This window comes from Cinclus cinclus, chromosome 22 (genome assembly GCF_963662255.1).
Source record: "Cinclus cinclus chromosome 22, bCinCin1.1, whole genome shotgun sequence".
NCBI lineage: Eukaryota > Metazoa > Chordata > Aves > Passeriformes > Cinclidae > Cinclus > Cinclus cinclus.
The window spans coordinates 10,678,623-10,697,754 of NC_085067.1; the positions used below are offsets into that span (position 1 = coordinate 10,678,623).

General features: G+C 49.7%; 1 protein-coding gene across 1 annotated transcript; it reads left to right on the forward strand.

The window, feature by feature from the left end:
* Window positions 1-280: 280 nt before the first annotated feature.
* LOC134052521 (eosinophil peroxidase-like) lies at window positions 281-18,739 on the forward strand. Its single transcript, XM_062507009.1, has 13 exons — window positions 281-353; window positions 1,563-1,656; window positions 2,787-2,962; window positions 4,865-4,985; window positions 6,545-6,674; window positions 7,703-7,909; window positions 9,162-9,477; window positions 11,807-11,967; window positions 13,326-13,572; window positions 13,990-14,160; window positions 16,183-16,420; window positions 17,378-17,592; window positions 18,711-18,739. The coding sequence occupies exons 1-13, from the start codon at window positions 281-283 to the stop codon at window positions 18,737-18,739; spliced, it is 2,178 nt and encodes a 725-aa protein (XP_062362993.1).
* Window positions 18,740-19,132: the final 393 nt, after the last annotated feature.

Sequence of the window (19,132 nt, forward strand, 5' to 3'; positions counted from 1 at the left end):
TCTGTGTGCTGCCCAGGCAGCAGATTCTGGTCCCTTTGTGCTGCCCCCGAAGTCCCAAGTGGCACCAGTTCCCACTAGTGCCGGCAGTCCCTGGGACAGGAGGCTGCTCTTTTGCCACATGGCACTGATGGAACCTCCCAGGGAGTGCATTCCCTCCTGGAAACGTTTCACTGGGAAGGGATGCTCCATGAGCTCCCTTGACAACATCCTCCACCTTGCATGGACCTTCCTGATGCGTCCACGTGTTCCTGGTCTTCTTCACTTACATTTCTTTGCAGGCATGAAGGCAGAAAGCTTCCTGGAGTCGCTGATGATCCTCAGCCTGTTCCAGGCATCTGTATCCTCTTCCTATGGTATTGTTCCTCCCTCAGGCTTTGCAGATCAGGGGATTTTCTGAGTGGGAAAGATAAAGCTGTATCTGGAAAAGCCTGTCATTCAGCAGCGCAGCACAGCCCTGAAAATGTGCCAGAAGGAGCACAGTTTGTACCTCTTGTGGCACCACTTGGCTCTTTTAGGTTTTTGCTAGTTCACATCCTGCCTGATTCCTTAAAATTAGGTAAAAGGAGATCAGTTTGTAGCACTGGTCCATGCCCATGGAACCAGGGTCTCCCTCCCTGTGCCAGCACCTGAGAGAGCTATCAGGGCCTGTGGAGTGTGGGGATGGGGCAGCTACTCCCCCTCTTCCAGCCCTGAATCACTGCTCCAAAACATACAGAGACCTCCATTTGGTAATTTACAATGTCAAATCCTCATGAAAAGCACATGCCTGGCTTTTCATTTATCTCAAATGGTGGTCCAGGCAATAATTTTTCTTATCAGGATTGTCCAAGAGCTCAGCTCTGGGCTGATCTAGAAAGATATTTAAAAGAAACTGGGGAGATTTGGGAGCTATTGATCCCTTTGTGCTATTTTCTTAAGTTTTCCTCTTTCCTGGAAACTGTAGGATAGTGCTGTCACTCAGAGAAGCCCTTGGGGCCTGTCCCCTCCCTTTCTGTGACCCACAGCCGGCAAATTATGGAGATGGAATTCATTTTGGGAGCTCCCCACAGGACAGGAAGGGGACCAGTGAAAATGGCAGGATGTTGCAGGAGGGACTGGGGAAAGCCGTGGGGAAATCGAGCTGCTTATAGAATAAGAGAATCCCAGAATGGTTGGGGTTGGAAGGGAGCTTAGAGTTCACCCCATTCCACCCCTGCTATGGGCAGGGACACCTTCCACTGTCCCAGGCTGCTCCAAGCCCTGTCCAGCCTGGCCTTGGGCACTGCCAGGGATGGGACAGCCACAGCTGCTCTGGGCACCCTGCTCAAATGCTGTGAAAGGGCAGGATGGATGGTGCCTGCACCTCTCACTGTTTGCAGTTGTTTGAAGCCTCTACTGATGGAGGAATTCTCTTCATGGCCAGGAAAGACTCTCAAACTCCCCTGAGAAATACATTTATATGCAGATCTGTGGAGAGTGAGCAGCACTTGCCTCCAGCACTGCTGTGTCCAATCCCCGGATGCTGGAGGCGCAGAGGTGCCCCCTGCAGCACCCTCACCTCTGCTCTCCCTGTCCCTGCTCAGATGTGCCGCTGGAGCTGTCGGACACGTCTCTGCTGGGCAGCGTGGCCGAGGCCCGGCAGCTGGTGGATGCTGCCTACAAGCGCACACGGGACCGGTGAGAGCCGGGCTGGGTGTGGCGGGTCCCTGTCCCCTGCTCCTGTCCCCTGTCCCCTGCTCCTGTCCCCTGTCCCCTTCTCCTGTCCCCTGCTCCTGTCCCCTGTCCCCTTCTCCTGTCCCCTATCCCCTGTCTGCTCCTGTCCCCTGCCCCTGTCTCCTGTCCTCTCCTGCACTGTAGCTTCACCTGCCTCTCCTCTTCCCCCCAGCACAGGGACCACGGGGTGGGGAACTGCGGGAGCACCACGGGCTGTCATTCAGCTTTTGTCTGCTCACCTTGATTGGACACCACTCTGTTGGGTCACCAAGAGCCGTGACCTCTTCTGTGCTGTTCGTCCCAGCTCAGTTTTCAGAGAATCACAGAATCACAGAGTGGTTTGGGTTGGAAGGGAGCTTAAAGCTCATCTCGTTCCAACCCCTGCCATGGGCAGGGACACCTTCAGGTATCTCAGGGTGCTCTAAGCCTGTCCAGCCTGGCCTTGGACATTTCCAGGGCTGGGTCAGCCACAGCTTCTTTGAGCAACCTGTGCCAGGGCCTCCCACCTTCACAGCTGCACCTGATGCTGTTGCTGGGCTCTGTTGCTCTGAGCAGGAGCCCTGAGTTGAGACCAGCACATGCTCCTGCTTATTTACAGTGGTTGCCTCCCATGGATGCAACAAACAGCTGGACGTTGCAGTGAGGACATTCTGTGGGACTCCCAACTGTGCTTTGGGAGTGTCCAGCTTCCTACCAGGCCATACCTGTCCTCTGCCAGCAGCCACACTCTGAATCCCCTCCCTGGCCTGGGGACTCTCCAGCTGAGAGGAGGCACCAGCAGCTTTAGGACAGGGTGACCTGTAGACATTTGAGGCCTCCAGACAGTGACAGATATTGGTGATCTGGGTAAGAGCTGAGTGAGCTTTGGTGCCTCATGGATATGATTTGCCTTCTGGCAGGTGGAGCTGGGCAGTTTCAGAAACTCCCTCCTTGCATGTCTCCCTGTTGTTCTGTGGAGGGGGCTGGGAGCAGCCCTGGCCTCTCCCAGTGACTTTCTCCAGCAGTTCAGACTTGGGATGTGCCATGCCTGATGTTCAGGTGTGCATCTGCAGCTTCCCTGCCCCATTCAGATTTTGGTTTCTTGTCCCTTGCAGCATAAAGAAGAACCTGCAGAACAATGCCTTGACCCCAGCAGAGCTCCTGAGATACTTCAAGCAGCCAGTGGAGGGGACACGATTGGCTGTCCGGGCAGCGGATTATCTGCACACCACCCTGAGCCTGCTCAAAGAGAGGCTGCAATGTGCTGTGAGGGGGAACTTCAATGTCACAGGTAGGATCCCCCTTTGCTGGGAGGAAGGCAGTGGAGGAAGACACAGGGCTTGGTCACTGGAGCTTTGGAGGAGGGACGGAAAGGGGGTTGTGATGGGCTGTGACAACTCTCTCCCGTGTGGCTGCAGTGATGCTGAGTTGTTTTTCTGGGCTCTTTTTCCATCTTAAATATTATTTGGGGAGTTTTTAGTTAGTGAAAGTGTTTTGTGCAGTTCCCTGGCTCCTCCTGCCATATTGAGGTTCATGTTTCAAAGGGTCAAAGCTTGGAAGGCTTTGGTAGATATTTTGCTGCCTGAGTAGGAAATGACCAGACCTAGAGATGACTCCCAGCAGCTTGGCCCCAAGGAATGCAATTCTTCAGCCAGACCTCAGACAGAACTGAAGTTATGTCACCAAACACAGAATGGGGAGATGTGAGAGGATATTTCAGTGTGTGTCTGGAGGAGCAACATCCTCTGTGAGATGGAGTCAGGCCAGGCCAGGCTGCCGAGAGAAGGAGGTAAATCAGGGCCAGTGAGAGGAACAGCTCAGGGACACTCAGGGAGGACTCCTGCCATATAAATATGAACTCATGGAGATCATGGAATGGTTTGGGTGGGAAGGGACCTCAAAGCCCATCCAGTGCCACCCCTGCCATGGGCAGGGACACCTTCCACTGTCCCAGGGTGCTCCAAGCCTCTTCTAGCCTGGCCTCAAACACTTTCCCAACATTACTGGAAAGCACTGGCAGAATAAGCAACATCATAGGGTGCTCTGGCTTTGCTCCAGGACAGGATGAGATGGAAGGTGATGACAGAACTGGCCGTGCACAGCACCAGCCTCTCCATCCAGGATGCTCCAGCACCACTACAGAGCCTTGCAAGGGCCACCTGGCTGCTGCCTCTCACCCACCTGCCCATTGACTTTTTAAACCATGCTGTAACCCAGACTGTTGGTGGCAGCAGTGACCAGGAAACCTCCGAGGGACAGGACATGAAGTGAGCAGCAAGAGCCAAGAAGGAGCATTTTCCCTATGGAGACAGGCTGGGAGAGCTGGGAGTCAGCCTGGAGAAGAGAAGGCTCTGGGGAGACATTAAAGCCCCTTCCAGTGCCTAAAAGTGCTTATAAAGAAGAGGGAGAGACTTTTTACATAGGTGGATAGTGACAGGAAAAGAGGAAATGGTTTTAAACTAATAGAGGAGAGATTTGGATTTTATTTTAGGAAGAAATTGCTCACTGGGAGTGTGCTGAGGCATTGGCACAGGTTGTTCAGAGAAGCTGTGGCTGCCCTATCCCTAGAAGTGTCAAAGGCCAGGTTGGAGCAACCTGGGTAAGTGTCCCTGCCCTTGGCGCAAAATGGTCTTTAAGGTCTCTCCAACACAAATCATTCCATGATTCTTTGATTCTGTAAGACTTTTCTTGTTGAGCTCTGCCACTTAGCTCCCCTGCAAAGGGAAACGTGCACAGCAAAGCACAACGCCCTGGTGAGCACACACAGGATGGTTCTTTTCCAGGCAGCTCTGAGCAGGGGTGACACACACTGGGATCTGCTTCCAGGGGGAAAAACTTGTAACAGTCCCCAGGATGACTGTGACTGCATTTTACAGTGGAGATAAAAAGGGAGAGGAGAGGAAGTGACAATATTAGAAAACCCTTCTGCTGCTGCATGAGCCTAATATGTGATTGTAAGGAAGATCTGACCACAGCTTTGCTGGATTTGATGCTTTCCAAGCCAGCAAAAAGCATCTGCTGCTCAAAGAGAATCCTTGACAGGTCTTCAAGCAGGAAGATTTAAATGAGAGCATATTGTGGTTGTGCAGATGTTTCTAGGTACAGGTACAAGGGTACAGTAAAACCTTTTCCTGAGCAAACCCAGCAAAGCCAGTGTGTTCCGGCATGTTTTTTCTCCCTTGTTCCCTGCCAGACTTGCTGACTCCAGCTCAGGTGGAGGTGATTTTCAAGGCCACTGGATGTGACAAGCAGGATAAGAAAATAAATTGTACATCTTCTGGCTACAGAACCATCACTGGCGAGTGCAACAACAGGTGAGGGGCTGTGTCAGGAGGGGGATGGGTGGATGCATGGGTGGATGCATGGGACAGGAGGAGAGGAAATGACCTCAAGTGGCACTAGGGGAGGTTCAGGTTGGACATCAAGAGGAATTTCTTCCTGGAAAGGGTGGTCAGGGACTGGAACTGCCCAGGGGCCTGGTGAAGTCCCCTTTCCTGAAGGTGTCCAAGGAAAGACTGGATGTGATGCTCAGTGATCTGGGCTGGTGCTTAACCTAAATTATTCTATGGATGGATGCACCCCCCAAAAGTAGACCCACTTCCCCAAGGATGATCCACATAGACACCTTGTTTTAGGGTTTCACACTCAGCAGTATTTCCTAGTATATGTGGAGCTGTTTGGAAGTTTTTTGGTGTTGTGCTCTTTGCTGAAACAAGAGGAGCTCCATGTTGGGGACAGACTCTTTGTCTGGCCCTGCCCCTTGGCAGGGTCTCCAAGGGTTTCCTGACCTAAATCCATGATCTGATCATGATCTAGCCATCCCCTTGCCCCACACTGTGTGTGGGAGGAAATCTGGGCATATGGGCTGGAAGAGCACCTCGGGCACCTCCCATGGCTGGAATGGGGAATGTGGGAGACATGGGAAGATGCTGAGCATGGGGTGTTTTATAGGGACAGTTCAGAAGCATTCCCTGTAAAAACAGAGCTGGTAAGCTCCTGGGAGCAGCTGAGGCAGAGCAAGGAACTCAGCCAGCTCTTCCTGCCACAGGATGCTTTACCCTTCAGGGGGTTGTATAAGAACTAAGGAGAGACCCTCCTGCCTCCTTCCACTTCAGGGGGAAGGCAGGGGGATGTGGGCTCTGGGATAAGGACAGGTCCATTACCGTCAATCCAGACCTGAGGCCCTGGGGAAGGTGGACTCGGCTATGCTCTGTCTCTCCCCTGCCCAGGGCAGTGCTACACGCCCTGTGGGTGAGAGGCCACCACGGAACACTTTTTCGATATGCACTCCAAAGAAAGTATGTTAATACTCTAATGAATGTTTTAATGGTCTAATCAAACTACAGTCAGAGAGTCACAGAATGCTTTGTGTTGGAAGCGATCTTGAAAAGGTTTAAAGTTCATCTAGTCCAACCCCCTGCCATGGGCTGGGACATCTTCAGTAATGACCTTCAAAAAACCACCCAGCACAGTAACCTCACAGTCCAAGTTCTCCAATTTCTGTTTGAGACCATAGGTAATTCCATTCCAAGGTTCTTCCCCTTTTCCTGGGTGTTCAGCTTCCAACTTTGCTTTCCAGCCACAATCTGAGGTTGAGGGCCTTTCTTCAGTCTGGATGACATCAGGGGCATCTGAGTTCTTGCCTGGGAGAAGCTGAGGCTTGGGGCAGATTATTAAAGTTCTTTTCCAACCTAAACAATTCTATGATTATTGTTGTTATTGTTATTAATCCTAAGGTTTACTGATAGCACCAAACCTATAGAGCTGCAGCAGTTCCCCAACCACGGCATGCTCCCATTCCAAGGTCCATGTATCTCCATATCCACAAGCTCTTGGCTCCAACTGTTTGCCGTTTTTCCACTGCCTCTAACAGGAGGAACCCAACCCTAGGAGCCTCCAACAGAGCCCTGGCCAGGTGGCTACCAGCAGAATATGAGGATGGTGTGTCTGTGCCCCGTGGGTGGACGGAAGGAAAGCGTTTCTCTGGGTTCCCACTTCCGCTGGTAAAGTTTGTAACTGTCTCAGAACAAAGTGTCAGGACTAGGAACTGTCAGTTCTAGGACAGGCCACAGGGATCAAAGGGCTCATCCACCAGCTGGAATTGTGGATCAGGTTGGAGGAACTGCATTCATCATCACCACCCTGCAGCTGGGTGATGGTCTGAAAATATCCAGGAGGATCCATTAGGAATGCTTTTTAAGTCCTGTACCTTCAGGAAAAGCAGAGGAAAATTAATCTGATTGCTGCAGAATCACAGGAGGAATACAAAATTACACAATATATTCTTTTAAACTGAGTGCATTTTAGCCAAATTATTTTACTTGCCTTTTTTTTTATTTGGTTTGCAGCAGTTGTTGTTACCTGAAAAGTAATTATGCCAGAGGATAAAGTTAGCCAGGGAATCCCCAGAACAAAAGATGTATGACCAGAAATAGTATGTGGGGGTCCCTGGGTAGGTGAAGTGCAGGGGTTGTGGCTATCATGGCACCTGAATGTGTGCAGGGATACTGTGAGGTGGCCTCTGGTCACTTGAGCTTGGTGCAACAACAGCTCTGATGAGGATCTGGGGTAGTGTTCATGGATCTGTTGTACTTCCTAACCCTCCTCCACAACACAGTGTCCACTTTTTCTGTAGTAATACATGAAGGTGGAGGAACTGTGGTGGCTGGGAAAGGGATGAGAATGGAGGAGGACTTCGAGATAACTTCCAGAAATTCCCTGGGGCTATTTTTAATGCACTTCTATTCAAAAAAAGGTCTTTTAAAATTTGTCTCCCTTTCCCAGGCTTGCTTAGCTGTTTTCTTAAGTCCATCAAGGGGCAGTCTTGGCCTGGAGGCCTAGAACCCTGCCTAGAGCCAGAGCAGCACAGTGAAGGGCACTTGGTGATGGTGACACCTTCATGCACAGATATGGGTTTTTTTGTCTACAAAGCGCAGGAAGTGACCTGGGAATTTTTGCAGGTGACCCCGCAACTGGGTGCACCCATTCACACGTCATTTCCCACCAATGTGTTCTGCTTCCATCCCTGCAGGTCCGACAAGTGTCCAATGAGATTGTACGCTTCCCCCCGGAGTGGCTGCAGATGGACCAGCAGAGATCCCTCATGTTCATGCAGTGGGGCCAGTTTATTGACCACGACTTGGATTTTAGCCCAGAAACCCCAGCCAGAGTCCCCTTTGGTGGAGAGATAGACTGTGACACCAGCTGTGCCAAGGAGCCTCCTTGCTTTCCGATCCAGGTACAGGCAGTTTCTTTCTTCCAGGGGAGGAAGGGAGAGGGTATCTACCTTCTGACCAGGAAATGTTGGTGGCTGTCCTGGCCCTTGGCCGTGGAGGAACATCCTCCCAAAACAGACCAAGGAGGTCAGAGCACTCTGTGACCACACTCTGTGTGGTGGGAGTGTTTTGTTCCAGTGCTGGGTACAGGCATAGGCACAGCCTTTGCCAGGTTTCCAGGCATTTGCCCATCTCCCTCAGCAATGTGGTTTTTCTTTGGAGCTGTACTACAAAGGTAGCAGAGGTGATGCCTGGAAAACAGGAAATGTCACAGACAGGCATTGGGGTATGTCAACACCCCAGAAAATCTACAAGACTTAAGTGATCTTTGCACAGAACAAGGGAGTGCTGAGATCTCCCGAAGTGCCTACGGTATTAGCAAGAGTCACATCATGGTCCCTGCTCCAGTGGATCACAGAATCACTGGAGTTGGAAAAGACCTCCAAGCCCATCCAGTCCAAGCTGTGCCTGATTCCCATCTTGTCCCCAGCCCAGAGCACTGAGTGCCACGTCCAGGCTTTCCTTGGACTCCTCTAGGGATGGGCACTCCAAAGCTCCCTAGGCAGCCCCTGCCAAGGCCTGACCACCCTTTGCAGGAAGAAATTCCTCCCATATCAGCTCTAAACCTCCCCTGGCCCAGCCTGAGACCGTTCCCTCTCCTTCTGTCCCTGTTCCCCGGGAGCAGAGCCTGACCCCCCCCCCCCGGCTGTCCCCTCCTGTCAGGGAGTTGTGCAGAGCCACAGGGTCCCCCCTGAGCCTCCTTTTCTCCAAATCATGTCCATGTCCCTCCTGCAGCCCTGCTCTCCTGCCTCTGAAGTTCTGCTGCCCATGTCCTCCTAGTTCCTCTCAAGGAAAACTATGATGGGATGGAACATCACTGAATATTTCCCTGACAGGCATTTGAGAATGCTGAAAGGGTCACAGGTTCTGGATGACAGCTGTCTGTGGTGTAGATATGGAGATAAGAAAACTGAGCCTGAAAGATGCAATGCAATATGTTTATTTTCAGGGGAAAATCTTTGAGAATCCATAGGACTTTAGGGAAATCTAGGTGTCTCCAGGCTGTTTGGGACTTGGGCTCCTAAAGCAGCATCTCAGCTGTCAATCTGACCCTTCATCTCAAGATTTATGCTGCATACTTATGCCCTGCGAGAGGGCTCCAGCCTAGCTCTATCTCCTGAGCTACTGAGCAATTTTCCTTTTCTCCATCTGCAGATCCCACCCAACGACCCCCGAATCACCAACAGGAGGGATTGCCTCCCTTTCTTCCGCTCAGCTGCCAGCTGCACGCGGGGCAGGGCGGTGCGGGAGCAGATCAACGCGCTCACCTCATTCCTGGACGGCAGCGCCGTCTATGGCAGCGAGGTGGCCGTGGCCGAGCGGCTGCGGGACCGCAGCAGCCGGAGGGGCCTCCTGGCTGTGAACCGCAACTTCACAGACAGGGGCAGGGCGTACATGCCCTTCGGTCCCATGAGGAAGGAGCCCTGTCTCAAGGCCAGCGGGACAGCTCGAATCCCTTGTTTTCTTGCAGGTGAGTTGGGTGCTTGCACCCCCAAACCTGGAATCTGGAGCAGGCAATTCCACCAGCTCCAGTTCACTTCTTCAGATGTTTGTTTTTCTTATTTAAGTAGAAAATGGAATGTAGCAAATCATGAGAGACTGACACAGGCTGTGTTAGATAGGAGGAAAGTCTTCCCCATCTCCAAGTCTTCTTTGTGTGGATAAACCTGGAGTGAAGGTGTCCCATCCATGCTTAGCAGCTCTATTGTAGGGCCCAGAGTGACCTAGGAGCCAGCGCCATGATGGAGCCAAGCAGGCACAACAATGGCAGCCTGGCCTGGAGGCAATGGCTGGGACCATACTTGTCCTTCCACAGCTGTCTCCGGCCCAGCCGGATGGGAGCAGGTGTGCAACTGTTGTGCTGGGTCACAGTAAGAAACCTTTGGATGTCCCTGCTGCACTGTGAGAGGAGCTTGGATCCCAGATGGAATGAGAATGAGGCCAATACCAGACCAAGGTGGCCTTTTAAGGTGTGTTCCCACCACTGTGAAGGCTGAGTGAGCACTGAGAACACTCCAGCCAGGCCAGTGTATCACCCTCCTGCTACAATTATCCTTTGTCATGCTTTTGGTATCCCCTTAACCCCTTCTTCAACCCAAAAATAACTCATTTGGTCCTGGGCATGGGCTCCCAAAGCCAGACAGGCTCCCAAAGCCAAGACAAGCTTTCCCTCCAGCAAAAACCCTGTGCAGACACCACCCTCTCCTCCACTCCTGCCCTTTGCCATGTCCTGTCCCCAGCTCACAGAGACAGAACTGACCTTAGGGATCCTTAGCATTATTCCCTTCTCTTGGTGCTGCTACTGAGGACCAGGGTGTTTCCACAAGCCTGTGGGACCTCAGGGAGGGATGGTTCTGATATACCTCATGAATTAGTGTCTCACTTCCTGGCCTATTTCTTTTGGAGAGCAGGACTTCCCAGCTGGCTCTTGCTGGCTCTGGACATACCAGGCTGCTTGTAGCGCTGCTGGAGAAAGCTTCAGGGTACGACATATCTCATCACCTGTGGAGCTGCTTTCTGTTCCCTTTGCCCCTTTTACATCTGGCCAAAGTTCCTCTGAACACCCCCATGGTCCTTGGAATCCATCAGCTCCCTCCTTTAAAGCTCATGGTGTTTCAATGCTCCCTCCCGGCTCCAACAGCATCCACCTGTCCCACATGTTGTTCCAAATGCTCACCTGCTCCCCCAGCTCCATGCAGGTCTCTCCTTGGTGAGGACCACACAGGACCTGTAGCCAAAGGCAGGTGCCCAGTGAGCAGCAGATCAGGCAGGAGTATCATATCCGTCCCAGGAGAGGCTTCTGGCCCCCTCAGACTCTCAGCAAGGAGCAGTTCCTGTCCCATGGCTGGAACAGACCCATCAATTCTTTTATAGCCACCAGTTCAGGCTGCTTCGGAAGTGCCTTTGAAAATTCAGTGTCTTATTTGAGACTCTTCCAGTCCCTGAGAACTGGGGGAGTTTTACATGTGCAGTTGCCTTCCAGGGTTCAGCATTTCATCCCAGAGCTCTGTTGGAAGCCCTGTCTGGATGCATTCTGCTCATGGAAACCTCACAGTGCTGCTTTTGTTCCTCCTTCCGCAGTCGCTCACAGGCAGCCTTTGAGAGTGGATGAAAAGGGCTCTGTGCCAAGTGCAGGAGCAAATCCCTCTATTTACTGTGGGACAAGGGGACTAAATACGACATATTTACTTTTCTCGGAGTGCTTGTCTATACTCTCATCACCTGCTTGCTCTTGTGTTTCCTGCCCCAGATGTTTGAAGAAGGATTTGATATTTCATTGTGATGCTCTTGGAAGTTTCCAAAAAGCAGTTTCCAAAGTTGACTCATTTTGCTTTTCCTTTTACTCTCCAGAGTGCCTGTTTGTGACTGTCACCTTGCTTTGGCCACAGTTTCAACTGGTTTGAAGGAGACCATCTGACTTTCAGAGCTTCCTTGGCCATCTCAACTTCCCTCTGTCCATTTGCATTTCTCTCTTGAGCTGTGAGACCAAATGTCTCTGATATGGGAGCCTGGAGAACACCTACTTATATTTAACTTTTTAAGTTTATGCTTCCAGCCCTTCACTGAAACTTTCCCCACTTCTTAGTGATTCTCAGCACAGCCAGGACAGCACCTGGCTTTTGTTGCCTCAGCAGAAATTCAGCTCGTGCCTGCTGCTTGTCCAATCTTGGTTTCCTTCTCCTCCTCTGTGTTTCTTACCCATTTTCTTCACAACACAAATATTGAGACATCTAAAAACTTCTCTGTGTGTGCTTCCCAGTGTGACATTTCCACTCCAGTGTTGTGCATGCCCCTCCCAGGTGACACCCGTGCAAGTGAGATGCTGGAGCTGGCCTGCATGCACACACTCTTCGTGCGGGAGCACAACCGCCTGGCTGGAAAGCTGAGGAGCCTCAATCCACACTGGGATGATGAGAGGCTCTACCAGGAGGCACGAAAGATCCTGGGAGCCATGATCCAGGTACCAGCCATCATCCCACCTGTCCTGGCTCTGCCTGCAGTCTCACAGGATTCATGTGTTAGGCTGTGCTGGTGTGGGGTGGCCAAAGGCTGCAAGATTTTGGGGTGAAAGGACCAAATTCTTTCCACCAGTCCCTTTCAACCAAAGCAAAATCACAGAGATACCTGAAATAACAAGCACAGAGCGGTCCCCCTGAATCTTTGATGTCCCTCTACAGTTAAATTTACGAAGTGCTTGATGAGGTTTTTGATGGCACATTTTTGTTTTGAACAGACAGAAAAGTCAAAGGAAAAGCTTTTCTAACTGTTGTTTTGTACCTGATAAAAATGGTACTGGAAAGTTGGATTAAAATTGCTTGGTTTGTGAATCCTCTCCTTTCAATGATTCCCTGCCCATGGGAGGTGGTTGGAAGGAGATGATCTTAAGTGCCCCTTCCAACCCAAACCATTCTGGGATTCTATGAAGAACCCCCATGTGCTGGTGAGTGCAGCCAGTCATGGTGTCTCCTTGGAACTGGGCTCCCCCAGACTTGACCCTGAATGGGATCCTGGGGTCACACAAACACCTTTATGCTGGGGAGGGACCTCCCAAAGTCTCTTTTCCTGCTTACAGTTTGGAGCAGGAATGACCTTAAAACCAGATGAGGTTTTGCAGCTGGCAGAAAAGACTGGATCATATGAGAGAAAGGGATATGGGGTTTCCAAAGGCACTGCACCTCCTTTGAAGCCCGTCTTCTCAGATGGTTTAACCAAAAATAAAAAGTAGGAATATCAAAATGTTTATGTTTTTATGCTGTCAGTTTAAATATTATTGTATTGTTGAAAAAACATAGCAAGGCAAACACTCAAAGGATTGTCCTAAAAAGTATCATCTCCATCATTGTGTTTGCATCAGTGGTTTCATCTTCATTCAATATTCAGACAATTAATCAATTTTCTCCTACTGACACAGAATTTGATTTAAAAAAAATAAATTATTGTTCTGCCTCCTCAATATCCGAGAGAGACATGAGAGCAGGACTGGAAATCTCTGCTGTGGGAGGACTCAGGGAGTTGCCCGTGGGTGGTGCTACTCCTGTTATCTTTGCCACCTGAGGCACTCAGGGTGAAGCTCTGCCTGCCTGATGGGAAGATGACAAGGAGCCAATATTTGGGAGGATTTGGCAGGCTTTTATCTTCACAGAATCACAGAACCTAATAGATTGGAAAAGACTTCTGAGATAATCGAGTCCAACCTATTATAATGTTGCTCTGACCTGCCAGATTATTGTGGCAGAGAGAACATGAGAAACAACTTTGCTTCCACAGAAACTGATGGCCAAGACATTAACAGTTCACCCTTTCCTTGTTTCCCCTAAGATCATAACCTACAGGGACTACCTGCCTCTCCTGTTGGGATGCAGGTTCCACAGGTTCATTCCTCCCTACCGGGGCTACAATGAGTCTGTGGATCCCCGGATATCCAATGTCTTTACCTTGGCTTTTCGCTTCGCTCATGCCTCAATCCCTCCAACTGTTGGCCGCTTAGATGAATATTACAGACCCATAACTCCTGAAATTCAACTCCGAACCTCCTTCTTTGCTGTCTGGAGGATCATTCGAGAAGGTAAATCCCTTTCTGCAGCATGGCGATGTGGGTTTATTTAATTAATCCTTTCCTGCCCTCTCTGGATGAGCTCCTGCTTCAGCCAAATTTAAAAGCATTTTGTATTCAATGTATTAAATGACCTTTACTACCAGGCAGAGCTGTCCCAACAGAGCTGTCCCCAGTAGACAAGTGCAGCCCATCATGTTCTGAACTGATCTGAATACTTTATTGCTGTTGCCTCCAAGAACGTTATTCAAATTATTTTCTTAATTCTTTAACTGGAGGGAAATTGATTCTCATGTAGTAGCAGCTCATAATTAAACATAAGCTGCGCTCACCTCTCTGAAGCCTCTTAGCCATACATTGACCTCACTGCACTGCTCACTTGTCCCTGCTTCATTAGTTGATCCCAATTTCCCTGTGCCACCTCTGCAGGTGGGATTGATCCCTATCTCCGGAGCCTCATGGCCAACCCTGCCAAGCTGATGACGCAGCAGCAGATGGTGGTGAGCGAGCTCCGGGACCGGCTCTTTGAGCAGGTTGAAAGGATTGGGTTTGATTTAGCTGCACTCAACATGCAGCGCAGCCGAGATCATGGCCTTCCAGGTAAGTCAGCTGTGGGAGAAGAACTTACAAAGAAAAACAAGTGGAAAGCAGGCATTTTTGTGATTAAATACTGAGAAGCTTCTCCAACCCACGCTTGGCTGAAATTACTCAGGCGTTGGATTCAGTGATCCTTATGTGTCTCTCCCAGTGCAGGATATTCATTAGAGAGTATAGACTTATAGAATCATGCTCTTTCCCGAACCTTTTCCTTGTCTCTGAACAATCACAAGTAAGTGGGTGGAGGCTGAGCACTGTAGGCAAAGCCTGACTGAAGCTGCATGAGAGATGTGGAGGCAGAAGAACATGGGGCATTGCACAGACCAGAGTTTAGTGTTCAGTGACTGACTCATTTCTATAGTCCAAATGAAAAAAACCTGGTAAAATAGTACAGCAACAAGTTTGCAGGAGTGGAATTAGGGCCGTAAGTCCCCTGTGACTTCTCTGCAACCATCTGTAGTGGTCCAGCCCAACCATGCATGACTAGAAGAGCAGATTCCAATACGTAAAGAGAATATCATAATTTTTCTATTAAATCTGTGCCCCATAGAAAAAAACAACCAAGCATGTCAGAACCCTGGGCTCTGCAAGGTGCAAAACCAGTGTAATGGCATTGCAAGGTGGTCTTGAGAAATAGATTGTTGATGGCATTTCATGGCTGGCTCCTGGGTGGGTCCTTGCCCAACAGTGTCATTAGGCTGAGGCAAGAGCCTGGAGCTGCTGTGTCAGCAACATCCTGAGAGATGCAACAGGGCTCATGTTTGAAACTGGGATGAAAACTGAGCTGGATCCATGGGTTGTAAGCCCAGACAGAGGCTTTGGAGTACATCCAGGTGCATCATCAGCTCAAAGGATTGCTCTGCCTTGGCCGCAACAGAAGGTTGTGATTTTCCCATGCTTTATTGAGGAACACGATCATGCAGAACCTGATCAGAACCACAAATCCTGGGTTTCCAGACTGGACATGGTGGGACTGACATATATTTCTAGTGAATTTGGGTTTAGCTTTAGGTCTCAAACTATGAGTGCTGTACTCCTTTAATTAGACATCCATGAATGGGGTGATGGCATAGCCAGGTCAAAAGCCCTCCCTAATTAATTTTCTGATTAAGCAAATCCTCAGTGTCCTGGAATTGTTTGATATCATCCAGTCACCATATGCTGTGTCTTTTTCTCCCAATGCTCCCTGGTTTTTAGACATATGACAGTAGGTTTGGATTGGATATCAGGAAAAATTCTTCCCTCTGAGGGTAGGGATGCCCTGGCACAGGGTGCCCAGAGAAGCTGTGGCTGTCTCTGGATGCCTGGAAGCATCCAAGGCCAGGTTGTTCGGGCTTGGAGCAGCATGGGATAGAGGAAAGTGTCCCTGCCCATGCCAGGGGGTGGAATGAGATGAGCTTTATTATCCCTTCCAATCCAAATTGTTCCACAATTCCATGACATCTTGCTCACAGCAGAGGTGCTTGCTGTAGCATCATCTCATCTCAATCTCCACCAAGATGCAGAATTATGTACCAGTTGTGGCCTGGTGGATTTTTGGCTGTTTGCAATCCAGAAAAATTAGTCCAGCTGCAAAGTCTGGTGGTTGAAGTAACTTGGGCTGTGTGGAGTGGGTGGGCTGTCCCCTTGGCTGGACAGAGACCAGCTGTGGAGAAGCACTTGGTCATTCTCCTGTTGTACAGAGAGAGGAGCCACCAACATCTTGTTCTTGCTCCTTCACTTTCAGTGAAGGCAACATCAGTTGCGTCCCTGCTGACTGGAGCAGAACATTGCTGGAAGGTGATGGAACAACTCCCACGTGCAAAGACATGGCTCTCCCAAAACAGCATTGAAAGGCCAGGCAGGGGAAACTGGCTGTGGAGGAGTGGGAAAGGCAGCAGCATTAACAGAAATATAGAAAAATGTTTTAAACATTTTGGTACCCTACCAGTGTCCCAGCTTTGGGAAGGAGAGGGAAAAAAAAATCTTTCCAGGAGGGGGTGGCACATTACTGCTCTATCTGTTCTGACATCCAACTACTTGCAGGTTACAACTCCTGGAGAAAATTCTGTGGGCTCTCACAGCCCTCTGGAGTGAAGTCACTTGGTCGAGTGTTGAGGAATCAGAACCTGGCAAGGAAGTTCCTTCAGCTCTATGGGACACCTAAGAACATTGACATCTGGATTGGGGCCCTGGCAGAGCCCTTTGTGAAAGGAGGCCGAGTTGGGCCTCTCATGGCTTGTCTCATTGGCACCCAGTTCAGGAACATTCGTGATGGGGACAGGTAAGAGGGGAGCTGGGTATCCCAGCCCCAAAGTACAGGGACACTGGAGTTTATGCAGATTTCTTCACGCAGATCTGAAAATTACTTCAGTTGTTTGTTGCCTTTTTTCAGTACTCCTTCAAAAGTTTCATTCTCTTTGTAGTGATGCTCTTATTCCCTGATGTTTGAGATCCTGGGCTGAGATACCTTCCCAGCAAAGTGGTATCTCACTATTTTTTCTTCCCTCTCCAAGTTCTGAACTGGACCCCTCTGCTCTGACATGTGCCAGGGTTTGGGCTTTGCTTATGATGGATGTGGTGGGTTGGGGTTTTCTTGTCAGCCAAAATCACTTCAGCAGTGCTGAGGTTTCAACACACCAGAATTCCTCCACCTCCTTGTGGTTGCTCAGGGGCTTCAGGTGCAGCAATGAGTTATGTTCCCAATTTTAAGCTGGATTTTTGAAGCAAGATCCCTGTACCTGCCAAAAATATTGCCTGAAAATGGGACTAAGACCCATGTTTCTGGGAAACAGTTCTGCTGAAAAGACTTTGGATGAATTCAAACCCCAGGATGAGGAGCTGAGAGTCAAACAGTCTGTTGCACATCTAGAAATCCTGTTCTTATGGCAGGAAATGAACGATTTTCTCGAAAATTGAGTAATTAAAGGCCTTGTTCCAACATGGCAATCATTTGGCTGCAACCACAGCCTGTGCACAATCTGTGCAGCCTTTCCAATTTGAAAGAGGGTACCTCGTCCAAGGACAATTAATTCAATTGCAGCTTTGTTACGTCTCCATGGCCAAAAGAAAAGCAAGATAATTATCCAACTGGTGACTTAGGGCTCTTGATTTAAATAACAGAAATTCAAATTTGTTCTTGGCAGAATAAATTAGTGTTAACGGGAATTAATATTGTGGGAGTTATCAATGTGAAGGAGGCAGAAAGCAAAAATCTGTTGTCGTCTTCTTTCTCCTGCAGCTTTTGGTGGCAGAACTCTGGGGTTTTCACTCCTCACCAGCGCTGTTCACTGGCCAAAATCTCCTTGTCACGAATAATATGTGACAATACCCACATCACTAAAGTATCAAGGAATATCTTCCGGGCTAACAGATATCCCCGTGGCTTTGTGAGCTGCAGTCAGATCCCAAAGCTGGACCTCAGACCCTGGAAGTCACACAGCACCGAGGAGCAAGGTATGATCTGCAAACAGCAGCAGGTCCTGCCTGCAGACCTCTGAGAAAGCCAGACCTTAGGGTTTAAAACAGAGCTGCCTAGCATGGGGCTGGACCTCTGTGCCAGGTGTACTTAGAGTGGCTCCTGCAAAACGCAGATTTTCTGGTAGATCAAGCCAAGTGCCCTATTCTGGGATTTTTTTCTGATGAGGAAAGGCTGAGGGAGCTGGGGCTGTTGAGCCTCGAGAGGAGCCCCAGCTGAGAGGGACCCTCAGCCCTGGGTGTCCCTGTGTGCAGGGAGGGTCAGAGCAGGGCCCAGGCTCTGCTCCAGGGCCCAGCAGTGACACCAGAGGAACGGGCAGGGACTGAGCCCAGCAACTGCCCCTGCACAGGAGGCACAAATTCTGCCCTGGGCAGTGCCCAGCCCTGAACAGGCTGCCCAGGGAGGGGCTGCAGTGTCCCTCAGCGGGGATATTCCAGAGCCACATGGGCACAACCCTGTGCCCTGTGCTCTGGGATGGCCCTGCCTGAGCAGGGAGGTGGCACCAGGGACCCTCTGTGGTCTCTTTCCAAACTGACCCTGCCTGGGATTCTGGAATTTTTTTCTGAATAGACTTTCCATTTAGCTCTTCACTGTTGATGCCAGAATTTCCTGCAGGGGACACAATGTCCAGATTGGGAAGGCTGCTCTGTCAGTTTGTCTGTCTGTTGAGATGCTGTTTGTCAGCACATCCTTGTAAGGCCAAAAGCAACTCAGCATTTGAAAATTAATTCCCAGTCTATGGAAGGGTTTCTGGTTTTGATCTCTCCTTGTATAGTTGTTGCCTATTTTTACACTATTTCTCTCACCTGCCCTTAGGATTTGTAAAATTCTTGGGGTCTAATTCCTTCCAAAACACTCCCTGAAATCCCTGGAAGTAGATGTAGGGAAGAGTGGCTCTCCCTGGAGAAGGTCAGGCTGTTCCAGCGCCTTTTCCAAACAAAACATCCTTCCTTTCCTCTGACAGGTCCTGCCACACTCATAACACCAGTTTTTGATCCCTCCTTTCCAGTCTAACCTATGGAAACAAATCACACAAAGTATCAGGGAGCTATGGGAGGTTCTTTTCTGTTAACACAATGCTTTTTATCTCCTCTAGAAAAAGATTCTGGTGACTTAAAATGCTGAACGTTGAGGAATTCCCAGATGTCCAGACCTAGGAAGCTGCTGAGGTGGATTATTAATTTTTACTGTGTTTATGCTTTTACTGCCTCCAGTGTTTAGCCACAGTTCTGTCATTTGCTCAGCTTGATTTGCATGAAGCCTTTACAGTGGGATGGAGCCCAGGAATAAAAGAACTTCAAGAAGAGATATCCCAGATCTATGAAATCACTCAGTATCACAAAGCCACGTGAAATGAGTTGTCCAGAGCCTGATCATAATCACACCAGCTGCTGGCTTAGGCCACACAATGCTTCACCAAGACTTATGGTCAAACACAGGTTTTGGACTTTCCTTTTAAAATTTTCTACCCCCACAGAATGATGCATGGCATAGCAATGACAGTTGATTTTTGTTATC